Source organism: Bos javanicus, chromosome 18, assembly GCF_032452875.1.
Source record: "Bos javanicus breed banteng chromosome 18, ARS-OSU_banteng_1.0, whole genome shotgun sequence".
NCBI lineage: Eukaryota > Metazoa > Chordata > Mammalia > Artiodactyla > Bovidae > Bos > Bos javanicus.
In genome coordinates this window covers 61411917-61433312 of record NC_083885.1, presented here as the reverse complement: position 1 = coordinate 61433312, position 21396 = coordinate 61411917, and the positions used below count along the sequence as shown (strand labels likewise).

The 21396-nt window shown below is 43.4% G+C and overlaps 1 protein-coding gene across 1 annotated transcript; it reads right to left on the bottom strand.

Moving 5' to 3' along the window:
* Positions 1-5324: 5324 nt before the first annotated feature.
* Positions 5325-6762, bottom strand: LOC133231023 (cationic amino acid transporter 3-like). The gene has a single exon (XM_061389191.1). The coding sequence runs from the start codon at positions 6760-6762 to the stop codon at positions 6271-6273; it is 492 nt and encodes a 163-aa protein (XP_061245175.1). The 3' UTR covers positions 5325-6270.
* Between the last annotated feature and the right edge of the window lie 14634 nt (positions 6763-21396).

Here is a 21396-nt window from a genome sequence, read left to right as displayed (position 1 = left end):
CTTTCTTGTGTTACTGTTTGCACAATTTATCTGTTTCCTTCCTTTTATGTCCAACATTGCTATGTCCTAATATTTAAAGTGCAACTCTCAACACAATATACAGTTACCTGTATTTTCTTCCAGAAGTGGCAAATTCCTGGCACAAGAACTTGTTTCTCATGTGCCAGGTTAATATTTTATTTCTTCCTCTGGTTGCTGGTAATATTTTTGTACTTTGTGAAAATTCACCTTGGTGCACACTTATGAAGCATGTGCTTTTCTGTATGTATATCATGCTTTGAAAAGTTTACTTAAGAATTTTACAACATAAAAGTCATTTTGTCTGCTGGCAATAAATTCAGGTTTTCAATGCCTATCACCTTTAAATTCCATAGAGACTCACAGTGTCCCTTGAACCAGCAGATCCTCCAGTGCCTGGAAGGATTTCACACAGCATTTACTTCCTCTGGTTAAGATGACTCAGTACCAGGGATGTTTTCATCAAGAGTCTGGAAAGTGGAGGCTGGTGGCTGTTGCCCATTGTTCTCCAGGCTGTGTTGGATTCCATATCCAAAGTATATGGCAAAGCCTAGGGGGGAAATGAGACAGTGAGAAGGGAAAGTAGGCTCTCTCCTCACTTACAAATGCCCAATGTGGGGCGAAGGATAGTAGGAAGAGGACTGGGTTCAGTCACTCAACAGTGCTCTTTAGGGCACTTCCCTGGTGGTTCCATGGTTAAGAATCTGCCCACCAATACAGAAGCTTCGAGTCCAATTCCTGGCCTGGGAACTAAGATCCCACCTGCCTTGGAGCAACTAAGCCTGCACTGAGACCACATGCCAAAACTCAGCAGTTACCTGTGACTACGGAGCCCACATGCTCTGGAGTCTGTGTGTCACAACTAGAGAGAAGCCCATCGGCCACAACGAAGAGCCTTCGAGCTGCAACTAAGACCCAATGTGACCAAATAAATAAATATTAACAAAGAACCCTCTTTTTAGTAGAAAACCACTCACCAATCACATTCCAGATGCCAAGTTGGACCCAGATCCCAGAGGTCATCTGCATCATCAAGTAAACATTCACAAAGATGCTCACCAGTGGGAGGACAGGCAGAATAGGGACCTGTGGACCAAGTCAGTTCATCCCTGAGCACACCCCAGACGTCTGAAAGGGAAACCCTACTGGGGTGGGAAGACTCCAGTCCAATTGCAGCTGTGTGTTCAGTGTCTACTTAGGTTGGGTGTATAAAGGACTAAGTGTGGATCAGGGAAAGGTCCATTGGTTTTAGCAACTCCCTTTCTTCCCTGGTCCAGCAAAGGATATTTAGACCTAAAGCACACAGATCTCCTTCACTCAAGGTGGACACTTTGGGCACATAAGGTCACCTACCCTGAATGTAAGAGGAGAGGGGTTCTGGGGCTGCCTCCAGATGATGACCGTGATCCCAATGATGAGCAGCAGCAGCAGCACAGCCACTGTTGTGTACACGGGGTCTCCAGAGAACACATATCTGGACCCCTGAGCCAGTATTATAGTCAGGATCATCAGCAGGAGAACTGCAAGGGTCAAGGAGGAGGAGAACAGGCTGGACTCCAGAAGACCAAGATGTCAGGACCTTGGGCCGCACCCCTCCCCAGGCTGCCCATATCAGGAAGGGCCATCATATCTCCAAGACACCTCAACAGCCAAAGACACAGGCTCTCACTCTATCTTGCCAATTTCAGAATATGATCAAAGAGAAATTCCACTGCTCACCAAGCAGTAAGGCACATCCGTAGACAATTTGGCCAGATTTCCGGGTGGGGTTGGTGCTAATAGGGTCACACAGACTCTTTAGAATCCTTGAGATTCCTGCTTCAGGTACAGATTCCAAAGGACTTGCTTCACGTTCAGAAATCTCAATTTCATTTTCTGTTTTCTCCTTCTTGCTTAAATTCTGGTCTGGTTGGTACCTGAATTAGAGGTATTAAAGCTATATTATTAGATTGGAACAAAAGTAATTGTGGTTTTTACATTGTTGAAATTTACCATTTGATATTAGAATACATTCTAAATAAATGTGGCTATATTATACGACATTTTAATGTGCATTATGTTTTTTTTTATTTGCTGTTTATTTTATATTTATTTTAGACTACGGCATTGATGTTAGACAAAAAGCAAATTTGAGTGATTTTTCTATTTGAGTTCAAAATAGGTCATAAAGCAGCAGAGACAACTTGCAACATTAATAATACATTTGGCCCAGGAACTGCTATTGAATGTACAGTGCAGTGGTGGTTCAAGAAATTTTGCAAAGGAGATAAGGGACCTGAGGAAGAGGAGCACAGTGGCCGGCCATTCGAAATTGACAACGACCAATTGAGAGCCCCTTGGACTGCAAGGAGATCCAACCAGTCCATCCTAAAGGAAATCAGTCCTGGGTGTTCATTGGAAGGACTGATGTTGAAGCTGAAAGTCCAATACTTTGGCCACCTGATGCGAAGAGCTGACTCATTTGAAAAGACCCTGATGCTGGGAAAGATTGAGGGCAGGAGGAGTAGAGGATGACAGAGGATGAGATGGTTGGATGGCATCACCGAGTCGATGGACATGGGTTTGGGTGAACTCCGGGAGCTGGTGATGGACAGGGAGGCCTGGCGTGCTGCAGTTCATGCAGTCGGTAAGAGTCGGTGACAACTGAGCGACTGAACTGAACTGAATTGAACTGAGAGCCATCATCAAAGCTGATCCTCTTCCAACTACATGAGAAGTTTCTGAAGAACTCAACACTGACTCTTCTATAGTCATTCAGCATTTGAAGAAAATTGGAAAGTTGAAAAAGCTTGATAAGTGGGTGCCTCATGAGCTGACTGAAAAGTTTTTTTTTAATTGTCATTTTGAAGTTTCACCTTCTCTATCTATGCAACAACAACAATGAACCATTTCTTGATCGGATTGTGACATGTGATGAAAAGTGGATTTTATATGACAACTGGTGATGACCACCTCAGTGGTTGGACTGAGAAGAAGTTCTAAAGCATTTGCATGAAAAGAAAGATCATGGTCACTGTTTGGTGGTCTGATGCTGGTCTGATCCACTACAGCTTTCTGAATCCTGGTGAAACCATTACATCTGAGAAGTGTGCTCAGCAAATCAATGAGATGCACTGAAATTTACAATGCCTGCAGCTGGCATTGGTTAACAGAAAGGGCCCAATTCTTCTCCATGACAATTTTAAATTCCATTTAAAATTCATGGTCCAAAACTGTAATTATGTTTGCACCAACCTTAAAACATCAGCCCATAGTCTCCCAACATAGATGTCCCCATCAACCTTTTTCCTGCCTTAAGCCTAGTGGGGCACTTAGAAAGTGGCATGGATATAGAAGACGATCACCTCCCCCATCAATCCCTACCAGGTCAAGACCCCCAGTCAAGGTGTAGCAGAGTCTCACCTGAGGACGAGAACGGAAATCACCACGAAGGAGTAAGCAAGCAGGGTCCCAATTGCCATGAGGTCCACAAGGTTACTGAATTCTAAGAATAATGCTGTGACCCCTAGGATGAGGGTACAAACAAGGTGTGGGGAGAGAATGAGAAACCACTGGAAACATACAAGTTAAGGACATTGATCAAAGAAGGAACGAGTTTTGTTCACTCACCTGCAAGAGTTCCAGAAGCCAAGATGGCCATGATGGGAGTGCGTGTGCGAGGATGGATCTGGGCAAGTCCTTGGAAAAGGAGCCTGTCATCTGCCATTGCATACGTCACTCGAGACATGGAGAACATGGTACCTAGGAGGCTGGAAGAGAAGATGGAAGCATAGGTGAGAACATGAGAAGTAGGACAGGCCGAAGGTTCTCCTCCCTAGTCTACATGAAGTGGAGTAAGATGTCTCTTCATCTTATCTCTCAAATAACAAGGGATGGGTTACCTGAACATCTGACGGTAAATGGAGAGAAAACTTTGACACTCACCTGGATGAAAGAGCACAGAAGGTGCCCACAACCACGACATATCTGGCAGGGCCCCACCCAATATGGAGAAAAGCCTGTGGCAAGGGGCTCTCAGGATGAATCTTGTAGTAGGGCACCATGAGGGTGAGTGCCGCTGAGACACCAAAATACGCCAAAAAGCAGATCAAGAGTGAGACCACGATGCTGAAGGGGATGGACCGCTGGGGGTCCTGGGCTTCTCCCCCTGCAAGATGGGAGGAAATACTGGGTCAGTAAACATGCCGGGGTGAAAGCACAAAATCAAATTCCCTCCTCCATGTTCAAAAGCAGGCTAACCTTCTCCCAATCCCTATGCCTGAGGATGGCCCAACCTGTGCCCAAACCCCTGATGGGAAGCACAATGACCATGTTACCTGTAGTGGCAATGGCATCAAACCCAACAAACCCGAAGAAGCATGTTGCCGCTCCCTGGAAAATCCCATCAAAACCAAAAGGTGCAAACCCTCCAGAACCTGGAGGTCCCAAGCTATGATGAGAGAAGGAATGAGGAAGAACATGGGTGAGGTGAGTTCATCCATCCCTAATGGACTCCTCCCTTCACACCACAAGTCCTGGCCCTAGGACCCCCATCACTTAGACCTATCAGCCCAGATCTCTTTAGTCCCCACCTTATTCTCAGCTCCATACCATCTGACATGCATTACTGTGGACAAGGGTACCCTCCTAACCTAGAGGAGTCATTGGATCCAGCTGCAGCCAATGTGTAGTCCTGTTCCGTGAGCTGCCAGTTGTGCAGGTCTCCCTTAATGAAGCCAGAGAGGACGACGAAGCTGAGAACCAAAATGTTAATGCCCGTGAACCATTTGTTAACCAGTGCTGACTCATGGGCTCCCAGAACCAGTATTCCTGTGGGAGAGATGGAATACGAGACATTCAAGATAACCAAATCCATAGACATAGAAAGCAGACTAGTGGTTGCTGGGGGTTGAAGGTTGTGGAGGGTGGGAGTGGACAGATGGATAGGTGAGTGATCAGTGGGTACAGGGTTTCCTTTAAGGGTGATGCACCTGTTTGGAACTAAATGGAGGTGATGGTTGTACAACATTGTGAATGTACTAGTGCCACTGAATTATACACTTTAAGATGGTTAATTTCTTATTGTGGCCAGTGTCACACACAACGATCAAATCACCATAGTGTCCACCTTAAACTCATACAATGTTGTCTGTCAGTTATGTCTCAATAAAGCTGGGAACAATTGGTTAATTTGAGGCTAGATGAATGTCCTCTCAATTAAAAAAAAAAAAAAGAAGTTTGATCTTGGTACAGAGGAAGAAAGTTGTCATTTGAAATCAATGATTCTGAGCTGGGGAAATTTTATCTCCCAAGGGAATTTTGGGGATGTCTAGAGACATCCCAGTTGTCACGATTTTGGATATGAGCTTCACAATTGTCTCATAAATAAAGGACACTCCATCATCAGACAATGATTAAAAAAAAAACCAAAAACTACAAGGCACAAGACAGTCCCTCAGACTAAAGAATGTTCCTCCCGAGAATGTCAGTAGTGCCAAGGGTGGGAAACTACGGTCTATGTCTTGCTTTCCTGTCTGTCATATCACAAATCCTTTCCAGTACTAATTCCCTCACCATTCTGCCATCCCAAGTCTTTCCCAGCCAAGGTCCCCTCCCGCTCTCCTCTCTTCCCATCCTGTCTTTGACCCCATCTCACCCATCATCACCAGCACCACACCCAGGGCAAGAAAGTCAGGATACTTGGCCAGGAAAGAGGGCACGTGCAGTGGGAAAGTTCCTCTTAATGCCTGAGACATGTGGTTCCCAATCAGGCTGTCGAAGGTGGAGCTCCAGGCTCTGGCAACACTTGCAATGGCTGCAGGTGCAGAAGAAGAAAGATTCATGAACAAGCTTTAACTGAACCCCTACCATGTGCCATGGGATGTATGTCATGGAGGGGAGCAGACAAAGTAATTAATCTCAAAGAGTTTCATTTCACGGGATAGGGAGAGAAGGTACAGCTGATTCACAAAACAGGTCATCCTCTCAGAGGGTTAGGAGGAGATTGGTGTTTTGCAAGAAAAGATAACAGGAAATTGGGACCAGCAGGGCTGGAAGGTAAGAATTGAAATTTTAAGCTGATGTGTAAAGAAAACTTCCATGAAGCCAACAGTTGAGCAAAGGCTTCAATACGATGAAGGGATGAGCCTGTGGGTCATGCGTCCCTCTCACCCACTCACTCCCTACAGTTCCCTTTACTCTGGGTTCCTAGTCCATCACTGAAGGAAAGAATAGACCCGGGCACAATGCAACTGTGCCTTTTTCCTGCCATTATTACCCACTTTGCCCACAAAGTGGATAATGAAGTTCTCGTGAATGAGCTGAAGACCCTAATTCCCCCTCCTTGTTTCCTCGTCTCAACTCCCACACCTTTCCCCTCCCCATCATCTCACTGATGGCGTAGGACAGTAAGAGGTTCCAGCCAGTGACGAAGGCACACAGTTCTCCCACGGTGACATAGCTGTAGAGATATGCAGAACCGGACCCAGGGGCTCGGGCCCCAAACTCTGCATAGCAGAGCCCAGACAGCACAGAAGACAGGGCAGCCACCAGGAAGGAGATGACGATCGCTGGTCCAGCTTTGTTCCTGGTCACTTCTCCAGGCAGGATGTACACGCCAGCTCCCAGGGTGATGCCCACACCCAAGGCCACCAGGTCGAGGGTGTTCAGACAACGGGACATGCGGCCCTCAGACCCCTCCCTGGGCTTGAGCGGCCGCCTACGGACCAGCTTCTGACCGCATTGATGGACGTCCTGACATCGCATCCTAGATGGAGTTGTGGATCTGTGATCTGCTGAGAAAACAAGACGCCAAACCATCAAGAATGTCCATCCAGCACTGGGGCCTGGCACACAGTACCTGCTTAATTGTTATGACTTGGGTGGGTAAGAATCATGAGAGTTTTTTCCTTTCTTTCTTTTTGTTTGCCAGGCTCATGGCTAGCAGGATCTTAGTTCCCTGACCAGGGATTGAACCTGGGTCATGGTAGTGAAAGCCTGGAATTCTAATCAAAAGGCCACCAGGGAACACCCTGGAAGGTTTTTTAAATTTTTATTTTAATTGAGGTATAGTTAACATACAATATTTTTAAATTTCAGATGCAACACATAGGGATTCATAATTTTAAAGGTCTTATGCCATTTATTGGAGAAGGCAATGGCCACCCACTCCAGTACTCTTGCTTGGAAAATCCCATGGATGGAGGAGCCTGGTGGGCTGCAGTCCATGGGGTCACAAAGAGTCGGACACGACTGAGCGACTTCACTTTCACTTTTCCCTTTCATGCATTGGAGAAGGAAATGGCAACCCACTCCAGTGTTCTTGCCTGGAGAATCCCAGGGATGGTGGAGCCTGGTGGGCTGCTGTCTATGGGGTTGCACAGAGTCGGACACGACGGAAGCGACTTAGCAGCAGCAGCATGCCATTTATAGTCATTATAAAATATTGGGAAAGATTGAAGGCGAAAGGATAAGGAGGTGGCAGAGGATGAGATGGTTAGATAATATCACCAACTCAATGAACATGAATTTAAGCAAATTCTGGGAGATAGTGGAGGACAGGGGAGCCTGGTGTGCTGCAGTCCTTGGAGCTGCAAAGAGTCAGACACGAGTTATTGACTGAATAACAACAATATAAAACCTTGGCTGTATGGCACTGAATGTTCATAGTCACAGTGTTTATAATACCCAAGGCATGGAAGCAACCTAAGTATCCATCAACAGACGAATGGATGAATAAAATGTGATAGGCATATATGAATATGTATGTATGCGGACATATCTATATATATGTATGTGAGGTGATTATACTAAGTGAAGTCAGAGAAAGACTAATATTATACAATATCACTTCTATGTGGAATTTGAAAAATAATATGAATGAACTTGTTTGCAGAACAGAAACATAAGAAAAAAGCTTGTGGTTACCAAAGGGGAAAGGTAGGGGGGAGGGATAAATTAGGAGATTGGGGTTAACATACATACACTTATATATGTATAAAATATATAATCAACAAGGACCTGCTGTATAGCATAGGGAACTCTACTCAATACTCTATGATAACCTAGACGGGAAAAGAATCTGATGAGGAATGGATATATGTATCATTGAATCACTTTCTGTACACCTGAAACTAACACAACATTGTAAATCAGCTGAATTCTGATATAAAAATAATAAAAGAAAGAGAAGTGTCCAGGAAACATGAAATATTTGAGAGCAATTGAATAAAAGCACATATTTATTCAGAGGGGAAAGAAGCAAAAATAAGTGACAGGACTCTGTATCCCCTCCTTTGGGGCATGGAATGTCTCCTCACTACCTGGCTCTGCAGGGCGAGGCTGACCCAGTGACCATGAGTTACTATCTGCAGGCTTCTGTCTGTGATATTCCAAAGTCCAAGTTTAGCGTTTTGGATTAAGAGTGTAACTGAGCAGGACCCTGTGAGGTTTTCCCAAAGTAGACCCCTATCCATGTCCTCCACCTGCCTTTTATCTGTAGAAAAACCTCAAAGAATAAATTTAATCAGAGAAGTGAGAAAATGCAGAATGAAAACAGTCAGGCAAGACAAAATAATAATACTTTAGCTGTTAAAGTCAAAGTTCTTCCTCAAGGATTACAATACTCTGAGTCATGTCCTTTGAGGTGTTTTGCAGATACTAAAACCCTCACCAGGTGGAAGATGTTGGCTGTATGCTACCCACAACCACAGAGACCCCAGGCTGTTTGGAAGCAGAAGGTTGATGATGCTGACTTCCAATTTCCTCACCACCAACCAATCAGAAGAGTGTCCATGAGCTGATCACAGCCAGCTCCTTGAACACTCTGACCCCTCCCTACCTGGGCCAGGGCAAGACACACAGTACTGAGGGCACTAGACCACTGTGGCTCCCTTTGCCCAGCAAAGCAGTAAACTCTTCTCTTTTCTACTTCACCCAGAACTCTGTCTCCAAGCATCTATTGGGCGTCAGTGAAGAGAGGCCGAGTTTTGGCTACAAGAACAAGCATTCAAACAGCCAGAAAACTCTGATGAGAATCTTGGCTTCACCATCATCTCTGTGTCTTTGGAGAAGTCATTTACTTCTCTGGACCTCTGTTTCTTCTTGTTCAAATATGATGAATATAAAACAATTTTAGTTTTATAAGATGAGAAGAGTCCTGATGGCTGATTGCATGATAATGTAAATATAGTTAACATTACTGAACTGTACACTTAGAAATGGTTAAGATGGCAAATTTTATAACATATGTAATTTACCACCATATTTTAAAATTACTGCCAATAATAAATAATAGAGCCAGCTTCACATCGGGTTAACAAACCCAATGGTGACTTAATTTAATATAAATCACCATACAGCCCTCCTCTCAGATACCAAAATCCATGGATGCTCAAGTCCCTTACAGCCACCTGGGCATCCATAGAGGAGAAACCTGCAGATACAGTGATCAACACTACACAGGGGACTGACATCAGTGGTCCACACACCATAAACCCTATACAAGGGGAATCCTTGATATTGTTTGAGCACCAGTCAGAAAAGTGAGTCTTAGTTCATTTAAACTGAGGTGGATGAAACTAGAGCCTGTTATACAGAGTGAAGTAAGTCAGGAAGAGAAAACAAATGTCACATATTAACACACATATATATGGAATCTAGAAAAATGGTACTAATGAATGTATTTGCAGGGCAGAAATAGAGGCACAGACATAGAGAACAGACTTGTGGACACAGCAGAGGAAGGAGAGAGTGGAACGGGTTGAGAGAGTAGTGTAGACATATATACACCACCATATGTAAGACAGGTAGCCAGTGGGAACCTGCTATACAGCACAGGGGGCTCAACCTGGTGCTCTGTGATGACCTAGAGGGGTGGGAGGGAGGTTCAAGAGGGAGGGGATATATGTATACTCATGATTGATTCATGTTGTTAGATGGCAGAAACTGACACAACATAGTAAAGAAATTATCCTCTAGTTAAAAATAAATTAAAAAAAAAAAAGTCTTAGAATCTCTAGGAACTGATTAAATTCCAACCGATTCTCACACAAACACAACAGCTCTCAGCTTTCATCTAGAAAATGCGTCTCCCCACCCTCAGTCAGGAGCCAGGCTGACCCCCTGCAATCTGGGGTTGCAGAGGTCTCTTTAGGAAGATGGGAACTCAGGGCCCAGTCTCCTACAGGAGAGGGTGACCCGAGACTTACTGGATCCTTGGAGCAGAGTCTGGAGCACTGGGTCAGTCTGGGAGGCTGAGTTTAAGCCATGCAGGGCTGGAGCTGAGATATCTCCAAGAACAGAAGCGGGGAGTCCTGAGCACAGAAGACAGTCCTCACCCCTGGGATGTGGGGTGCGGATGGGGTTGAGTGGGTGGGGAAGAGTGTTGCTATCAGCTCTTCACACTTATGTGGTTACCCTCAGGAGGTGGTTCTGAGAGTATTTTTTTTGTTTGTTTGTTTTTTGTTTTTTTAATTGTGGTTAAGTACCCATAGCGTATTATTTACTATTTTAATTATTTTAAGAGTACAGTTCAGTTACGTTAAGTACATTCACACTTTGTATAACCAAACTCCAGAGCTTTTTTCGTCTGGCAAAACTGAAACTCCATTTCCATTAAGCAATTCCCCCTTTCTCCTCTCCCAGTTCCTGGCAATCACCATTCCTCTTTCTGCCTCTATGAATCTGACCACTATAGGTACTTCATTTAAGTGGAATCATTCAATATCTGTTCTTTCCTGTCAGGCTTATTTTATTTAGTACAATGTCTACTAGATTTCTGCATATTTATACCATTTAAAAAAAATAACTGATTTCTTTTTGGGGTTGTTAGGTCTTCGCTCTGCACGTGGGCTTTCTCTAGTTGCCGTGAGTGGATCTACGCTCTAGTTGCAGTCATGGACGTTTCAATTCAGCGGCTTCTCTTGTTGTGGTGCATGGGCTTCAGTGGTTGCAGCTCGTGGCCTGAGATTGCCCCACAGCATGAGGAATTTTCCTGGACCAGGGATCAGACCTGTGTCCCCTGCACTGGCAGGAGGATTCTTATCCATTGTGCCACTAGGGAAGTTCTTGTGTGTTTGTGTGTGTTTTAGTCACTCAGTCATGTCCGTCTCTTTGAAACCCCATAGTCTGTCCATGGGATTCTCTGGGTAAGAATACTGGAGTGGGTTGCCATTCCCTTCTCCAGGGAGATCTTCCATGCCCAGGGATGAAACCCAGGTCTCATGCATTGGCAGGTGGATTCTTTACCATCTGAGCTAAATGCTGAATAACACTCCATTATGGGTACCTACCACATTGGCTCATCCATTTAATAGTCAATGGACACTTGGGTTACTTTCACGTTTTAGCTATCGTGAATAATGCTGTTATGAACATGAGTGTAAAAATATCTCTTCCAGAGTATGCTTTCAACTCTTCTGGGTATAGGTTCAGAGGTGGAATTGCTGGATCACATGGTTTTAAGATGTTTTTCTGCTTGTGATGGAGAAGATGTTCACATATTGAGGAATGGAGAAGTCATTTTGGCTTATCCATGGTTCAGCCTGACCTGTGTGTGAATTAAGAGTGCCTTTCCAACCCTCACAGCTCATCTGCTTTAACCATTGAGGTAAAGAGCATCTGTTTTGAAGATAATGATGAATAACTCCCTTCTCATGGCCTCCATGTTAACACTCCCTGTGAGATAAAGTTCCCTTACCAGACACTAGGGAACTGCTGTCTCACTCTCTGTACTAAGTCTGTCTCTTTTGAAACCTTGAAGAAATATACCCTGTCATGTTGATGTATGTGCTTTGTTTGGATGAGGTATAAGACTGTGCTGGAAACCATGCTTCAACAGAGCATGTGCCTGTTTTTATGTGCCTGTTGGCCATCTGTATTTCCTCCCTGAAAAAAGGTCTAATCATTTCTTCTGGCCAGAAGAAATGTTGATCTGTAAGAGCATTTTATGTACATGGGATTTTTTTTGTTGATCTGGAAAAGGTCAGTTTTCATTCCAATCCCAAAGAAAGGCAATGCCAAACAATGCTCAAACTACTGCACAATTGCACTCATCTCACAAGCTAGCAAAGTAATACTCAAAATTCTCCAAGCCAGGCTTCAGCAATATGTGAACCATGAACTTCCAGATGTTCAAGCTGGTTTTAAAAAAGGCAGAGGAACCAGAGATCAAATTGCCAACATCTGCTGGATCATCAAAAAAGCAAGAGAGTTTCAGAAAAACATCTATTTCTGCTTTATTGACTATGCCAAAGCCTTTGACTGTGTGGATCACAATAAACTGTGGGAAATTCTTCAAGAGATGGGAATACCAAACCACCTGATCTGCCTCTTGAGAAACCCGTATGCAGATCAGGAAGCAACAGTTAGAACTGGATATGGAACAACAGACTGGTTCCAAATAGGAAAAGGAGTACGTCAAGGTTGTATATTGTCACCCTGCTTATTTAACTTATATGCAAAGAACATCATGAGAAATGCTGGGCTGGAAGAAGCACAAGCTGGAATCAAGATTGCTTGGAGAAATATCAATAACCTCAGATATGCAGATGACACCACCCTTATGGCAGAAAGTGAAGAGGAGCTAAAAGGCCTCTTGATGAAAGTAAAAGTGGAGAGTGAAAAAGTTGGCTTAAAGCTCAACATTCAGAAAACTAAGATCATGGCATCTGATCCCATCACTTCATGGGAAACAGTGGAAACAGTGTCAGACTTTGTTTTGGGGGGCTCCAAAATGACTGCAGATGGTGATTGCAGCCATGAAATTAAAAGACGCTTACTCCTTGGAAGGAAAGTTATGACCAACTTAGATAACATATTCAAAAGCAGAGACATTACTTTGCCAACAAAGGTCCATCTAGTCAAGGCTATGGTTTTTCCAGTGGTCATGTATGGATGTGAAAGTTGGACTGTGAGGAAAGCTGAGGGCCGAAGAACTGATGCTTTTGAACTGTGGTGTTGGAGAAGACTCTTGAGAGTCCCTTGGACTGCAAGGAGATCCAATCAGTCCATTCTGAAGGAGATCAGCCCTGGGTGTTCTTTGGAAGGAATGATGCTAAAGCTGAAACTCCAGTACTTTGGCCACCTTGCCAGAGTATAACTCCAGCAACCAGGGATTCAACCTGAAGAGATGGACGGTGTCGGCCAATGAGACAGCCTCTCAGTTTTCTATGGACTGCCTGTTTATTCCAAGTTTAAGATTCTCTTTTATACTTTTACAAAAGCATTAGGCCAGAGGTTTGACATTTTCAGTTCCCCCTCTCCCAGATTTATTATCTCCATAAATCATTGTTGCTCTTCAAACAGAGTTCCTGCTTCAGTGATTCTCTCGGAATCAGCCTTATCATCTATTATCTACCTCCTCTAATGTGTCCTATAGTTAACTTGTGATTACATCGTAACTCATGCTACATTCCTCAGTTTACTACTTATCTTCCTAAATCCTGTTTGCCCCTAATGTCCTGAACCCACTATCTATTACAAAGGCTTCTAGCTATAGTGTCTCTAAAAATTCCTAACTTCTATAAGCTATGGTAAAATATGCTAACTTTACAATATTCCTTAAATCTTTAACTTCTAACTATTTTAATTATTTCTAAGCCCTAAATTCAGTAAACTCCTTTGCCATAAACTTTCTCCCCACAAATAGGCTTCAGTTATCAATCCCTCCCATGGCCTTAAGCTACAGCCTATGTGCTCATCCTGGAACACTCTTTTGTAAGTCCTTGATCAAATGTCAATGATTAACTTTATGAATTATTTTCTGAGCAATGCTTCAGAAGGCTTTGTGCCTTCTCATGCTCCTCTCAAGACCAATAAGCACCTTAATATTCCTTTTCAGTCAACTCAGCCGAGGAGAGGAAAAGACAAGTCAGAATTACAAGGCCTAACTCCTTCATCCTGGGATCCATGCCTGCGGAATGAGGAAAGGGGGCTGGGGACCGTGCCTCCATTTTGTCAGTAATGCCTAACGCGGCTCCCGACATCTCCCCCTTTTTTATTTTTTAGAGCATAGGTATGAAACTCAGTAGATTGAGCAGAGACACTTCAACTGAGCATTCTGAAAAGGCACGGGGCTATTACACAAATCAGAACTAACAGGCATAAGCACATGGCTGCATTAATCACTATTGTAGAAAAGGATCCATTGGAAAGATACCCCTCCAGATTTTCGAAGAGGGAATTAGAAAGCCATCGAGAGGAAGAGTCAGACCCTGCCTGCTTCATATTCTGAATATCCACATGTAACTTAGAAATATCAATAATAAAATCTGAATGATTCCAGACGCCTAAAATATGATTCCTAATGCGTTCACAAGAGTGCATGGACTCATTCATTTCTAGAGGGGTAACGCACATCCATTTAAATTCAGCATGGCATCTTAAAGACAATTTAATTTTTAAATTTGTAATTTCTTGCCCCATAAGCAGAACTGCTTCTTCTAAAGCATTGACCTTATTTTCTATTTTCTATCTATAATTTCCTGTGTAGTAAGAGCTACGGAGACATTTTTGGACAGCTGATTGACAAACGAGGCCATATGCACTTCTTTTGACAGGACAACAGCAGAAACTGTAACTGATGCAATTATGGCAATCAAGGCAGTTATTCCAACAACCAGAGCTGCAATGAATCTCTTAGGTCAAGAAATTAAGCCACTAAGTTCATATAAAACTTTCAATGCATAATCATCAAACCATTGTCCCTCTAATTTTACAGGAACCATCAAATATAGTGGTTGCTTTATGATCATCACAGCCTTATAATTATTACAATCATTCCCATCAGCACAATTTGATATAAAACAATTTACACATATAACATTGTAAACAGTTTCTCTTTCAGAAACTTCTAAATCACTTTGATTTCAGGCCAACAAAAAGGCATAGGGAGAATGCATGCAGGCCCATACAATATATCTTTGTTCATTTAAAGGTCTATGTAAAATCACAGGTGCCATAGCAGCCAGTGCTTTCCATTACTCAGGCTGCATGGGACCCGTTCCATCAAAACTCACTAAAGGAGGAACCCATCCATCAGCATGCCACCTAGTAATTACTAAAGGCATATGGAGAAATGAATTATTCCATGTGGACCTATAAGGTTCTACATAAATCAAGCCCCATCGTTGATTTGAAAGATAGGGGCACCCCCATTCGGTCAGAAAATGTCTGGTGGTAGCAATGGGAATAGATAATTTTATGCCGTATATGCATTCTTTCCAGCGAGGAAAGCCAGAAATTCGGCTTATGCTTTCCCAGGCCTGTGGTCCTTGTTCATCAGAGTCTGAAGTGGGGAGTGCACAGCTCGGATAGTCCTTTAAATGAGGGGCTGCCTTTTTTAAGGCATCAAATCGTCTTTCTTGCGCCCCCGGCATCAGCAGCTGTAAAGACCAAAAGTCTCTCTTGCCATCGCTTCTCAGAGAATCAGTAAGCATGCCTTTCAAGGAAGTGCTAAAGCATCCATTCAAAACTGGAGCTGCTTCTTGTAGAGAGCAAGATATGGCAAAGAAAATAGGTGGATAAATGGACACGCCTGAAAAATTGAAGGGAGTGCTGACCACTGTTTTAATATTATTAGGATAGATGGAAGCCCCGTCCAAAAGAAGAGTGTCATTAACAAAAACATGAATGGGCTCATTCATCCAATCAACAGGCTGGAAAGAAGGTGGATTAGGCAAATAGGCCCAATGAATCTTTTCTGCTCTGGAGGGCCTCGGTTGACAAGCCAACACAACGAGCATAGCCACAAACATTACCATAGGAGTGGCCTCATATCTCCCCTTTCTATTAATTCTTCAGCCTGCTGAGTGAGATGTTTTAGCTGGCCCCAAGTTGGTACCGTCCTGGAGGTGGTTGTTTAAGTACGATGACGGCGACGAGGTGGGGCAGAATACGGTTGAACTCGATCAGCATGTCTCTCCTGAAGCGCCAGATGCCTGAAGCGATGTACTAGCAGTGAAGCCTCAGGTGAAGGGTCACTAGCCCTTTGGCGTTTCCTTGGCTCCCTCCGGTCTGGACTCAATGAGCTTCTGGTCTCCCCATCTTTCCTCGGTCCTGGACTCCAGGACTTCAGGGGTTTTAGTAACCTCAGGGGTCCAAACAGGAGAAGTGGAATCCTGTGGAAACACACAATCATGCCCTCTCCCACAAGTTAGCGGTATGTCTGGCCCTTTCCACTCTCCTGTAAGGAGGTCTTTTCACTTAACCAGAGGCCGAGTCGTAGCCCATTCAGGAGTCCAGTGTCTCGTCATTGCAGTCTGCCCCTGTGTGTCCACGTTAAAATGGTTAATTACAAACATAGCATGGTGTAAAACATGATGTGGAGAGGAATATTTAAATTCTCCCTGTCTTAATTTAGCTATCTGACTTTTTAAAGTCTGATGCGCCCTTTCCACTATGGCTTGGCCTTGGGGATTATAAGGTATTCCTGTTGAATGTACTATGGAAAATTGTTGACAAAATCTCTTAAAAGCAACAGAAGTATAAGATGGAGCATTATCTGTTTTTATCTGTTCTGGGAGTCCTATTTGGGAAAAGCATTGAAACAAGTGCTGAATTACATCTCTTGCTGCTTCACCTGATCTAGCAGAGGCTGTAACAACATGAGAAAACGTATTCACAGTAACATGCACAAAGGACAGTTTTCCAAAGGCCGGGATATGAGTTACGCCCATTTGCCAGAGAGCATTAGGCCTAAGGCCTCGGGGGTTTGCTCCTAATGGTGGAGATGGATTAAATGTTGGGCAATTTGGACATAACTATTTGTCTAGCTCCTTCCCTAGGGATATGAAATTCATACCTTAAACCAGCTGCATTTTGATGGTGAATTTTGTGAGAATTTTTGGCCTTGTCAATTTTTTCATGAAAGTTTAAAGCAATTACTTTAGTTAATGTATCTGCCAAAGCATTTCCTTCATGCAAAGGGCCAGGCAAGCCGGAATGGGCTCTAATATGTCCCACAAAATATTTCTTATCTCTATGCTTAATCTCCTTCTGTAAATCAAATAACAAGGAGAAGATGGTAGTTTTATTTTCCATTAGCAGTTTCAATATGAAGAAATAACCCTACAATATATCGGGAGTCAGTCAAAAGATTGAAGGTGTGGTCTCTTAAATGTTGAAAAGCCCAAATAACTGCCCTCAACTCAGCTCTCTGGGCTGATGTCTCTTCAGTTACCTGAACATGGGATTTTCCATCAATAATTGTGACTGCTTTACCATTAGAGGAACCATCTGTGAAAACTAAAATTGCCCCTTCCAAAGGTTGAATAGAAAATTTCTTTGGAAAAACCACTGGATGTGTTTTCAAAAAATGCAATAGGGGGCTTGAGGGTAAATGAAACAAAATTTGACCCCTGAAATCTATCAGGGCAACTTGCCAATCATCACTATTTTGTAGAAGAAATTGCAGTTGATCCTTATTGAATGGATCCTAAATGGAATCACTATATTTGCTACTTCTTTTTTTTTTTTTTTAAAGTTCCACACTTCTTTTTCTACCTTTTATATTTAATTGTGCCACCAAGCTGGGATAAGATAAAACTATTTTTCTTGGGGTCACTGGTAGATGGAGCCATTCCAATGGGCCTTCTTGCCACAAGCATCCTGTAGGTGTATGCTCTGTGGCAAGAATAATTAAATCCCATCCTCTGGTAATATTAATCCTAGTTAACTGATCATTTAAAGACTCATCCACTTTAACAAGAGCCGACTCTGCCTCACTAGTCAACTTTCTCTTAGAGCTGGGATTAGGATCGCTTTTTAAGCAATTAAACAAAGGCTTTAAATCTGCAGTGGTCAGTTTTAAATGTGGGCATATCCAATTAATATCCCCTAATAATTTCTGGAAGTCATTTAAAGTTAGTAAACGATCTCTCCGCAGCTGCAAAGGGTCATGACTCACAGCATGGTTATTTAATACCCTCCCTAAATAAGAAAAAGGAGGATTTACTTGTATCTTATCTGGAGCTATCTTTAAACCCCAGCTTTCCAAGGCCTCAATCAATTCAGATAAAATTTATTGCAACAAGGCTCTGTCCTTATGAGCTGCCAAAATATCATCCATATAATGTATCAAATATAGGTCTTTATCTTTTCCTCTAACATTTTGCACAACTTGGCCTACAAATTTCTGACGCAAGGTAGGGCTATATTTCATTCCCTGAGGCAAAGCTTTCCATTGAAACCTTCTATAGGGCTGTTTAAAATTAGTTGAAGGGAGACTGAAAGCAAACGGTTTATAATCCTGATCAGGCAGCAGAATGGCGAAGAAACAATCCTGTAGATCTATAACTATCACATTATACTGAAAAGGCACAGCCACCAGGGAAGGGAGGCCCGGCTGGAAGGCCCCCATGTCTTCCATAGTTGCGTTTATAGCCCTCAAATCTTGTAACAATCTCCATTTTCCTTATTTTTTCTTAATAACAAAAATAGGAGTATTCCAGGGGCTATTAGAAGGCTCTATATGGCCGGCTGCCAATTGTTCCATAACTAATCCCCAGCTGCCTGTAACTTTTCAGCTGCTAATGGCCATTGCTCCACCCATACCGGGTCATCAGATTTCCAGGTAATAGGGTCGGCAGCAAGAGCAACAGCCTCTAGGATAAATTTGAATATCCCAGACCTTCTCTATTCTTGTTGGGAACCGTCTCTAATGGCGAAACAATTCCCTGCTGATCTTTACCAAGCCCCTTATCAGGATTATACCTCATTTGCAGCATTTGATTAGTAACCTTTTCATCTGGGCTATATAAAAGCATTCCCATCTGAGATAATATATCTCTCCCCCATAAAGAAAAAGGTAGTGAAGGAATCACAAATGGACAAAAAAGTACCTTGTGCCCCCTTCTCATCTGGCCATGTCAAAATTTGTGAGCTCTTAGCAACCGAGGGCACTGACCCTATTCCTACCAGGCTGGCACTGGTCAAGCGTGTCGGCCAGGACCAGAGCCAATCTTTTCCAGCAATGCAAGAGATGTCTGCTCCAGTATCTAAAAGCCCTGATATTTTATTTCCTTGAATTAAAAGAGCTTTTAAAGGCCTAGAAGCTGTAATTTCCTGCACCCTTAAAAAAGCTAGATCACTAGATACAAATCCTCTGGGGCCCCTAGCTTGAGAAGTCAGGGTTTTTCCTGTCTGATAATAAGGTAAAAGCAAAAGCTGTGCTGTTCTTTGACCTTTATTAATTTGCACAGTTTTAGTAGGCAGCGAGATCAAAACTTAAATTTCCCCAGTATAATCAGAATCTACTACACCAGGCACCACTGAAATTCCTTGAAAAGAAAGCGAGCTACCCCAGCACAAGTCCTACAATGCCCTCAGGTAGGGGGCCAGCCACTCCCGTTGGAATCGGAGTAACCGGCACGTCAGGGGTTAATATTGCTGCAGTGGTGGAACTGAGGTCCAGTCCTGCGCTACCTGGGGTTGATTGGCACGGCTTGTTGTCCCTGCTTGGCAGGACATTGCTGGCAAAAATGCCCCATTTGGCCACAAGAGAAACATTTTTTATTTGTAGGATCGTTTCCACTAGGGTTGATCTTTTTTCTTTCTTCTTCTTTTTTTTTTTTTTTTAGCCTGGGTGAGGGCCCCCTGAGGGGGTTTTCTCCAAGGAGCAGGCTCTGTATATTGTGCATGCGTCTGCTTTAAAAGCTCCTTTGTTTCAAAAAAAACTCTTAATCTTTCTCAGCTTTAGGCAATGCTCTGGGAGGCTTTGGAGGCAAAGTAGGGAACTCCTGGGCCCTGGGAGGCACAAGCAGAGGTGGCGGTGGTCGCCTTAAATAAGAAAGTGGTGGATAAATTTTTAAAGGTTTGCGTAGAGGGGGAGGGGGCTCGCCAGGGTGCCCAGCCGCAGCATCCTGTAAGCCCTCTCCTTCCTCAGGAGGTAGAGCACAGTCTCCCTCCTTTACTTCCTCAATGGCAGAAAACATGATCTGCACAGAAGGTGGAGACCCACCACCACCCACCGCTATAGCCTCCCCCATATGCTATCTAACAGCCTCATGACGGGGGTCCAGAACATTTCTAATCATATTCCACAGAGCAAAAGCATCTACAGGAAGCTTTTCTGGCCCATGCAAAGTATAAAACAGACGTAGAAATTTAAACAGTCTTCCTGTGCTTACTTGATGCCTCTATGGGCTAACATATGAAGTAATATTTCAATAAACATTTGTCTATTCTTAGATGCAGAGAAACCCATTCTTCTAGAGAATATTCTTACTGATTCTGTACCCTCCTCACCCTGCCTAAACTGCAGAGGGGCGCCGGCCACCCACAGGTACAATCCTATCCGTCCCGCGTTACATTCCCAGATTACTTCCTCTTCAGTGTCCCCTGTTCTGGGCGCCACTGGCCGGAGTCCAACTCCAGCAACCAGGGATTCAACCTGAAGAGATGGACGGTGTCGGCCAATGAGACAGCCTCTCAGTTTTCTATGGACTGCCTGTTTATTCCAAGTTTAAGATTCTCTTTTATACTTTTACAAAAGCATTAGGTCAGAGGTTTGATATTTTCAGTTCCCCCTCTCTCAGATTTATTATCTCCACAAATCATTGTTGCTCTTCAAGCAGAGTTCCTGCTTCAGTGATTCTCTCGGAATCAGCCTTATCATCTATTACCTACCTCATCTAATATGTCCCATAATTAACTTGTGATTACATTGTAACTCATGCTACATTCCTCAGTTTACTACTTATCTTCCTAAATCCTGTTTGCCCCTAACGTCCTGAGCTCACTATCTATTACAAAGGCTTCTAGCTATAATGTCTTTAAAAATTCCTAACTTCTATAAGCTATAGTAAAATATGCTAACTTTATAATATTCCTTAAATCTTTAACTTCTAACTAATTATTTCTAAGCCCTAAATTCAGTAAACTCCTTTGCCATAAACTTTCTCCTCACAAATAGGCTTCAGTTATCAATCCCTTCCATGGCCTCAAGCTATGGCCTATGTGCTCATCCTGGAACACTCTTTTGTAAAAGTCCTTGAACAAATGTCAATGATTAACTTTATGAATTATTTTCTGAGCAATGCTTCAGAAGGCTTTGTGCCTTCTCATGCTCCTCTCAAGACCAATAAGCACCTTAATATTCCTTTTCAGTCAACTCAGCCTAGGAGAGGAAAAGACAAGTCAGAATTACAAGGCCTAACTCCATCCTGGGATCCGTGCCTGCGGAATGAGGAGAGGGGGCTAGGGACCGTGCCTCCATTTTTTCAGTAATGCCTTATGAGGCTCCCAACACCACCTCATGCGAAGAGTTGACTCATTGGAAAAGACTCTGATGCTGAGAGGTATTGGGGGCAGGAGGATAAGGGGATGACAGAGGATGAGATAGCTGGATGGCATCACTGACTCGAGGGACGTGAGTCTGAGTGAACTCCAGGAGTTGGTGAT

Bases quoted from the DNA above. Each gene is read 5' to 3' on its own strand.
- LOC133231023 (XM_061389191.1), bottom strand. From the start codon at position 6,762: ATGCGATGTCAGGACGTCCATCAATGCGGTCAGAAGCTGGTCCGTAGG.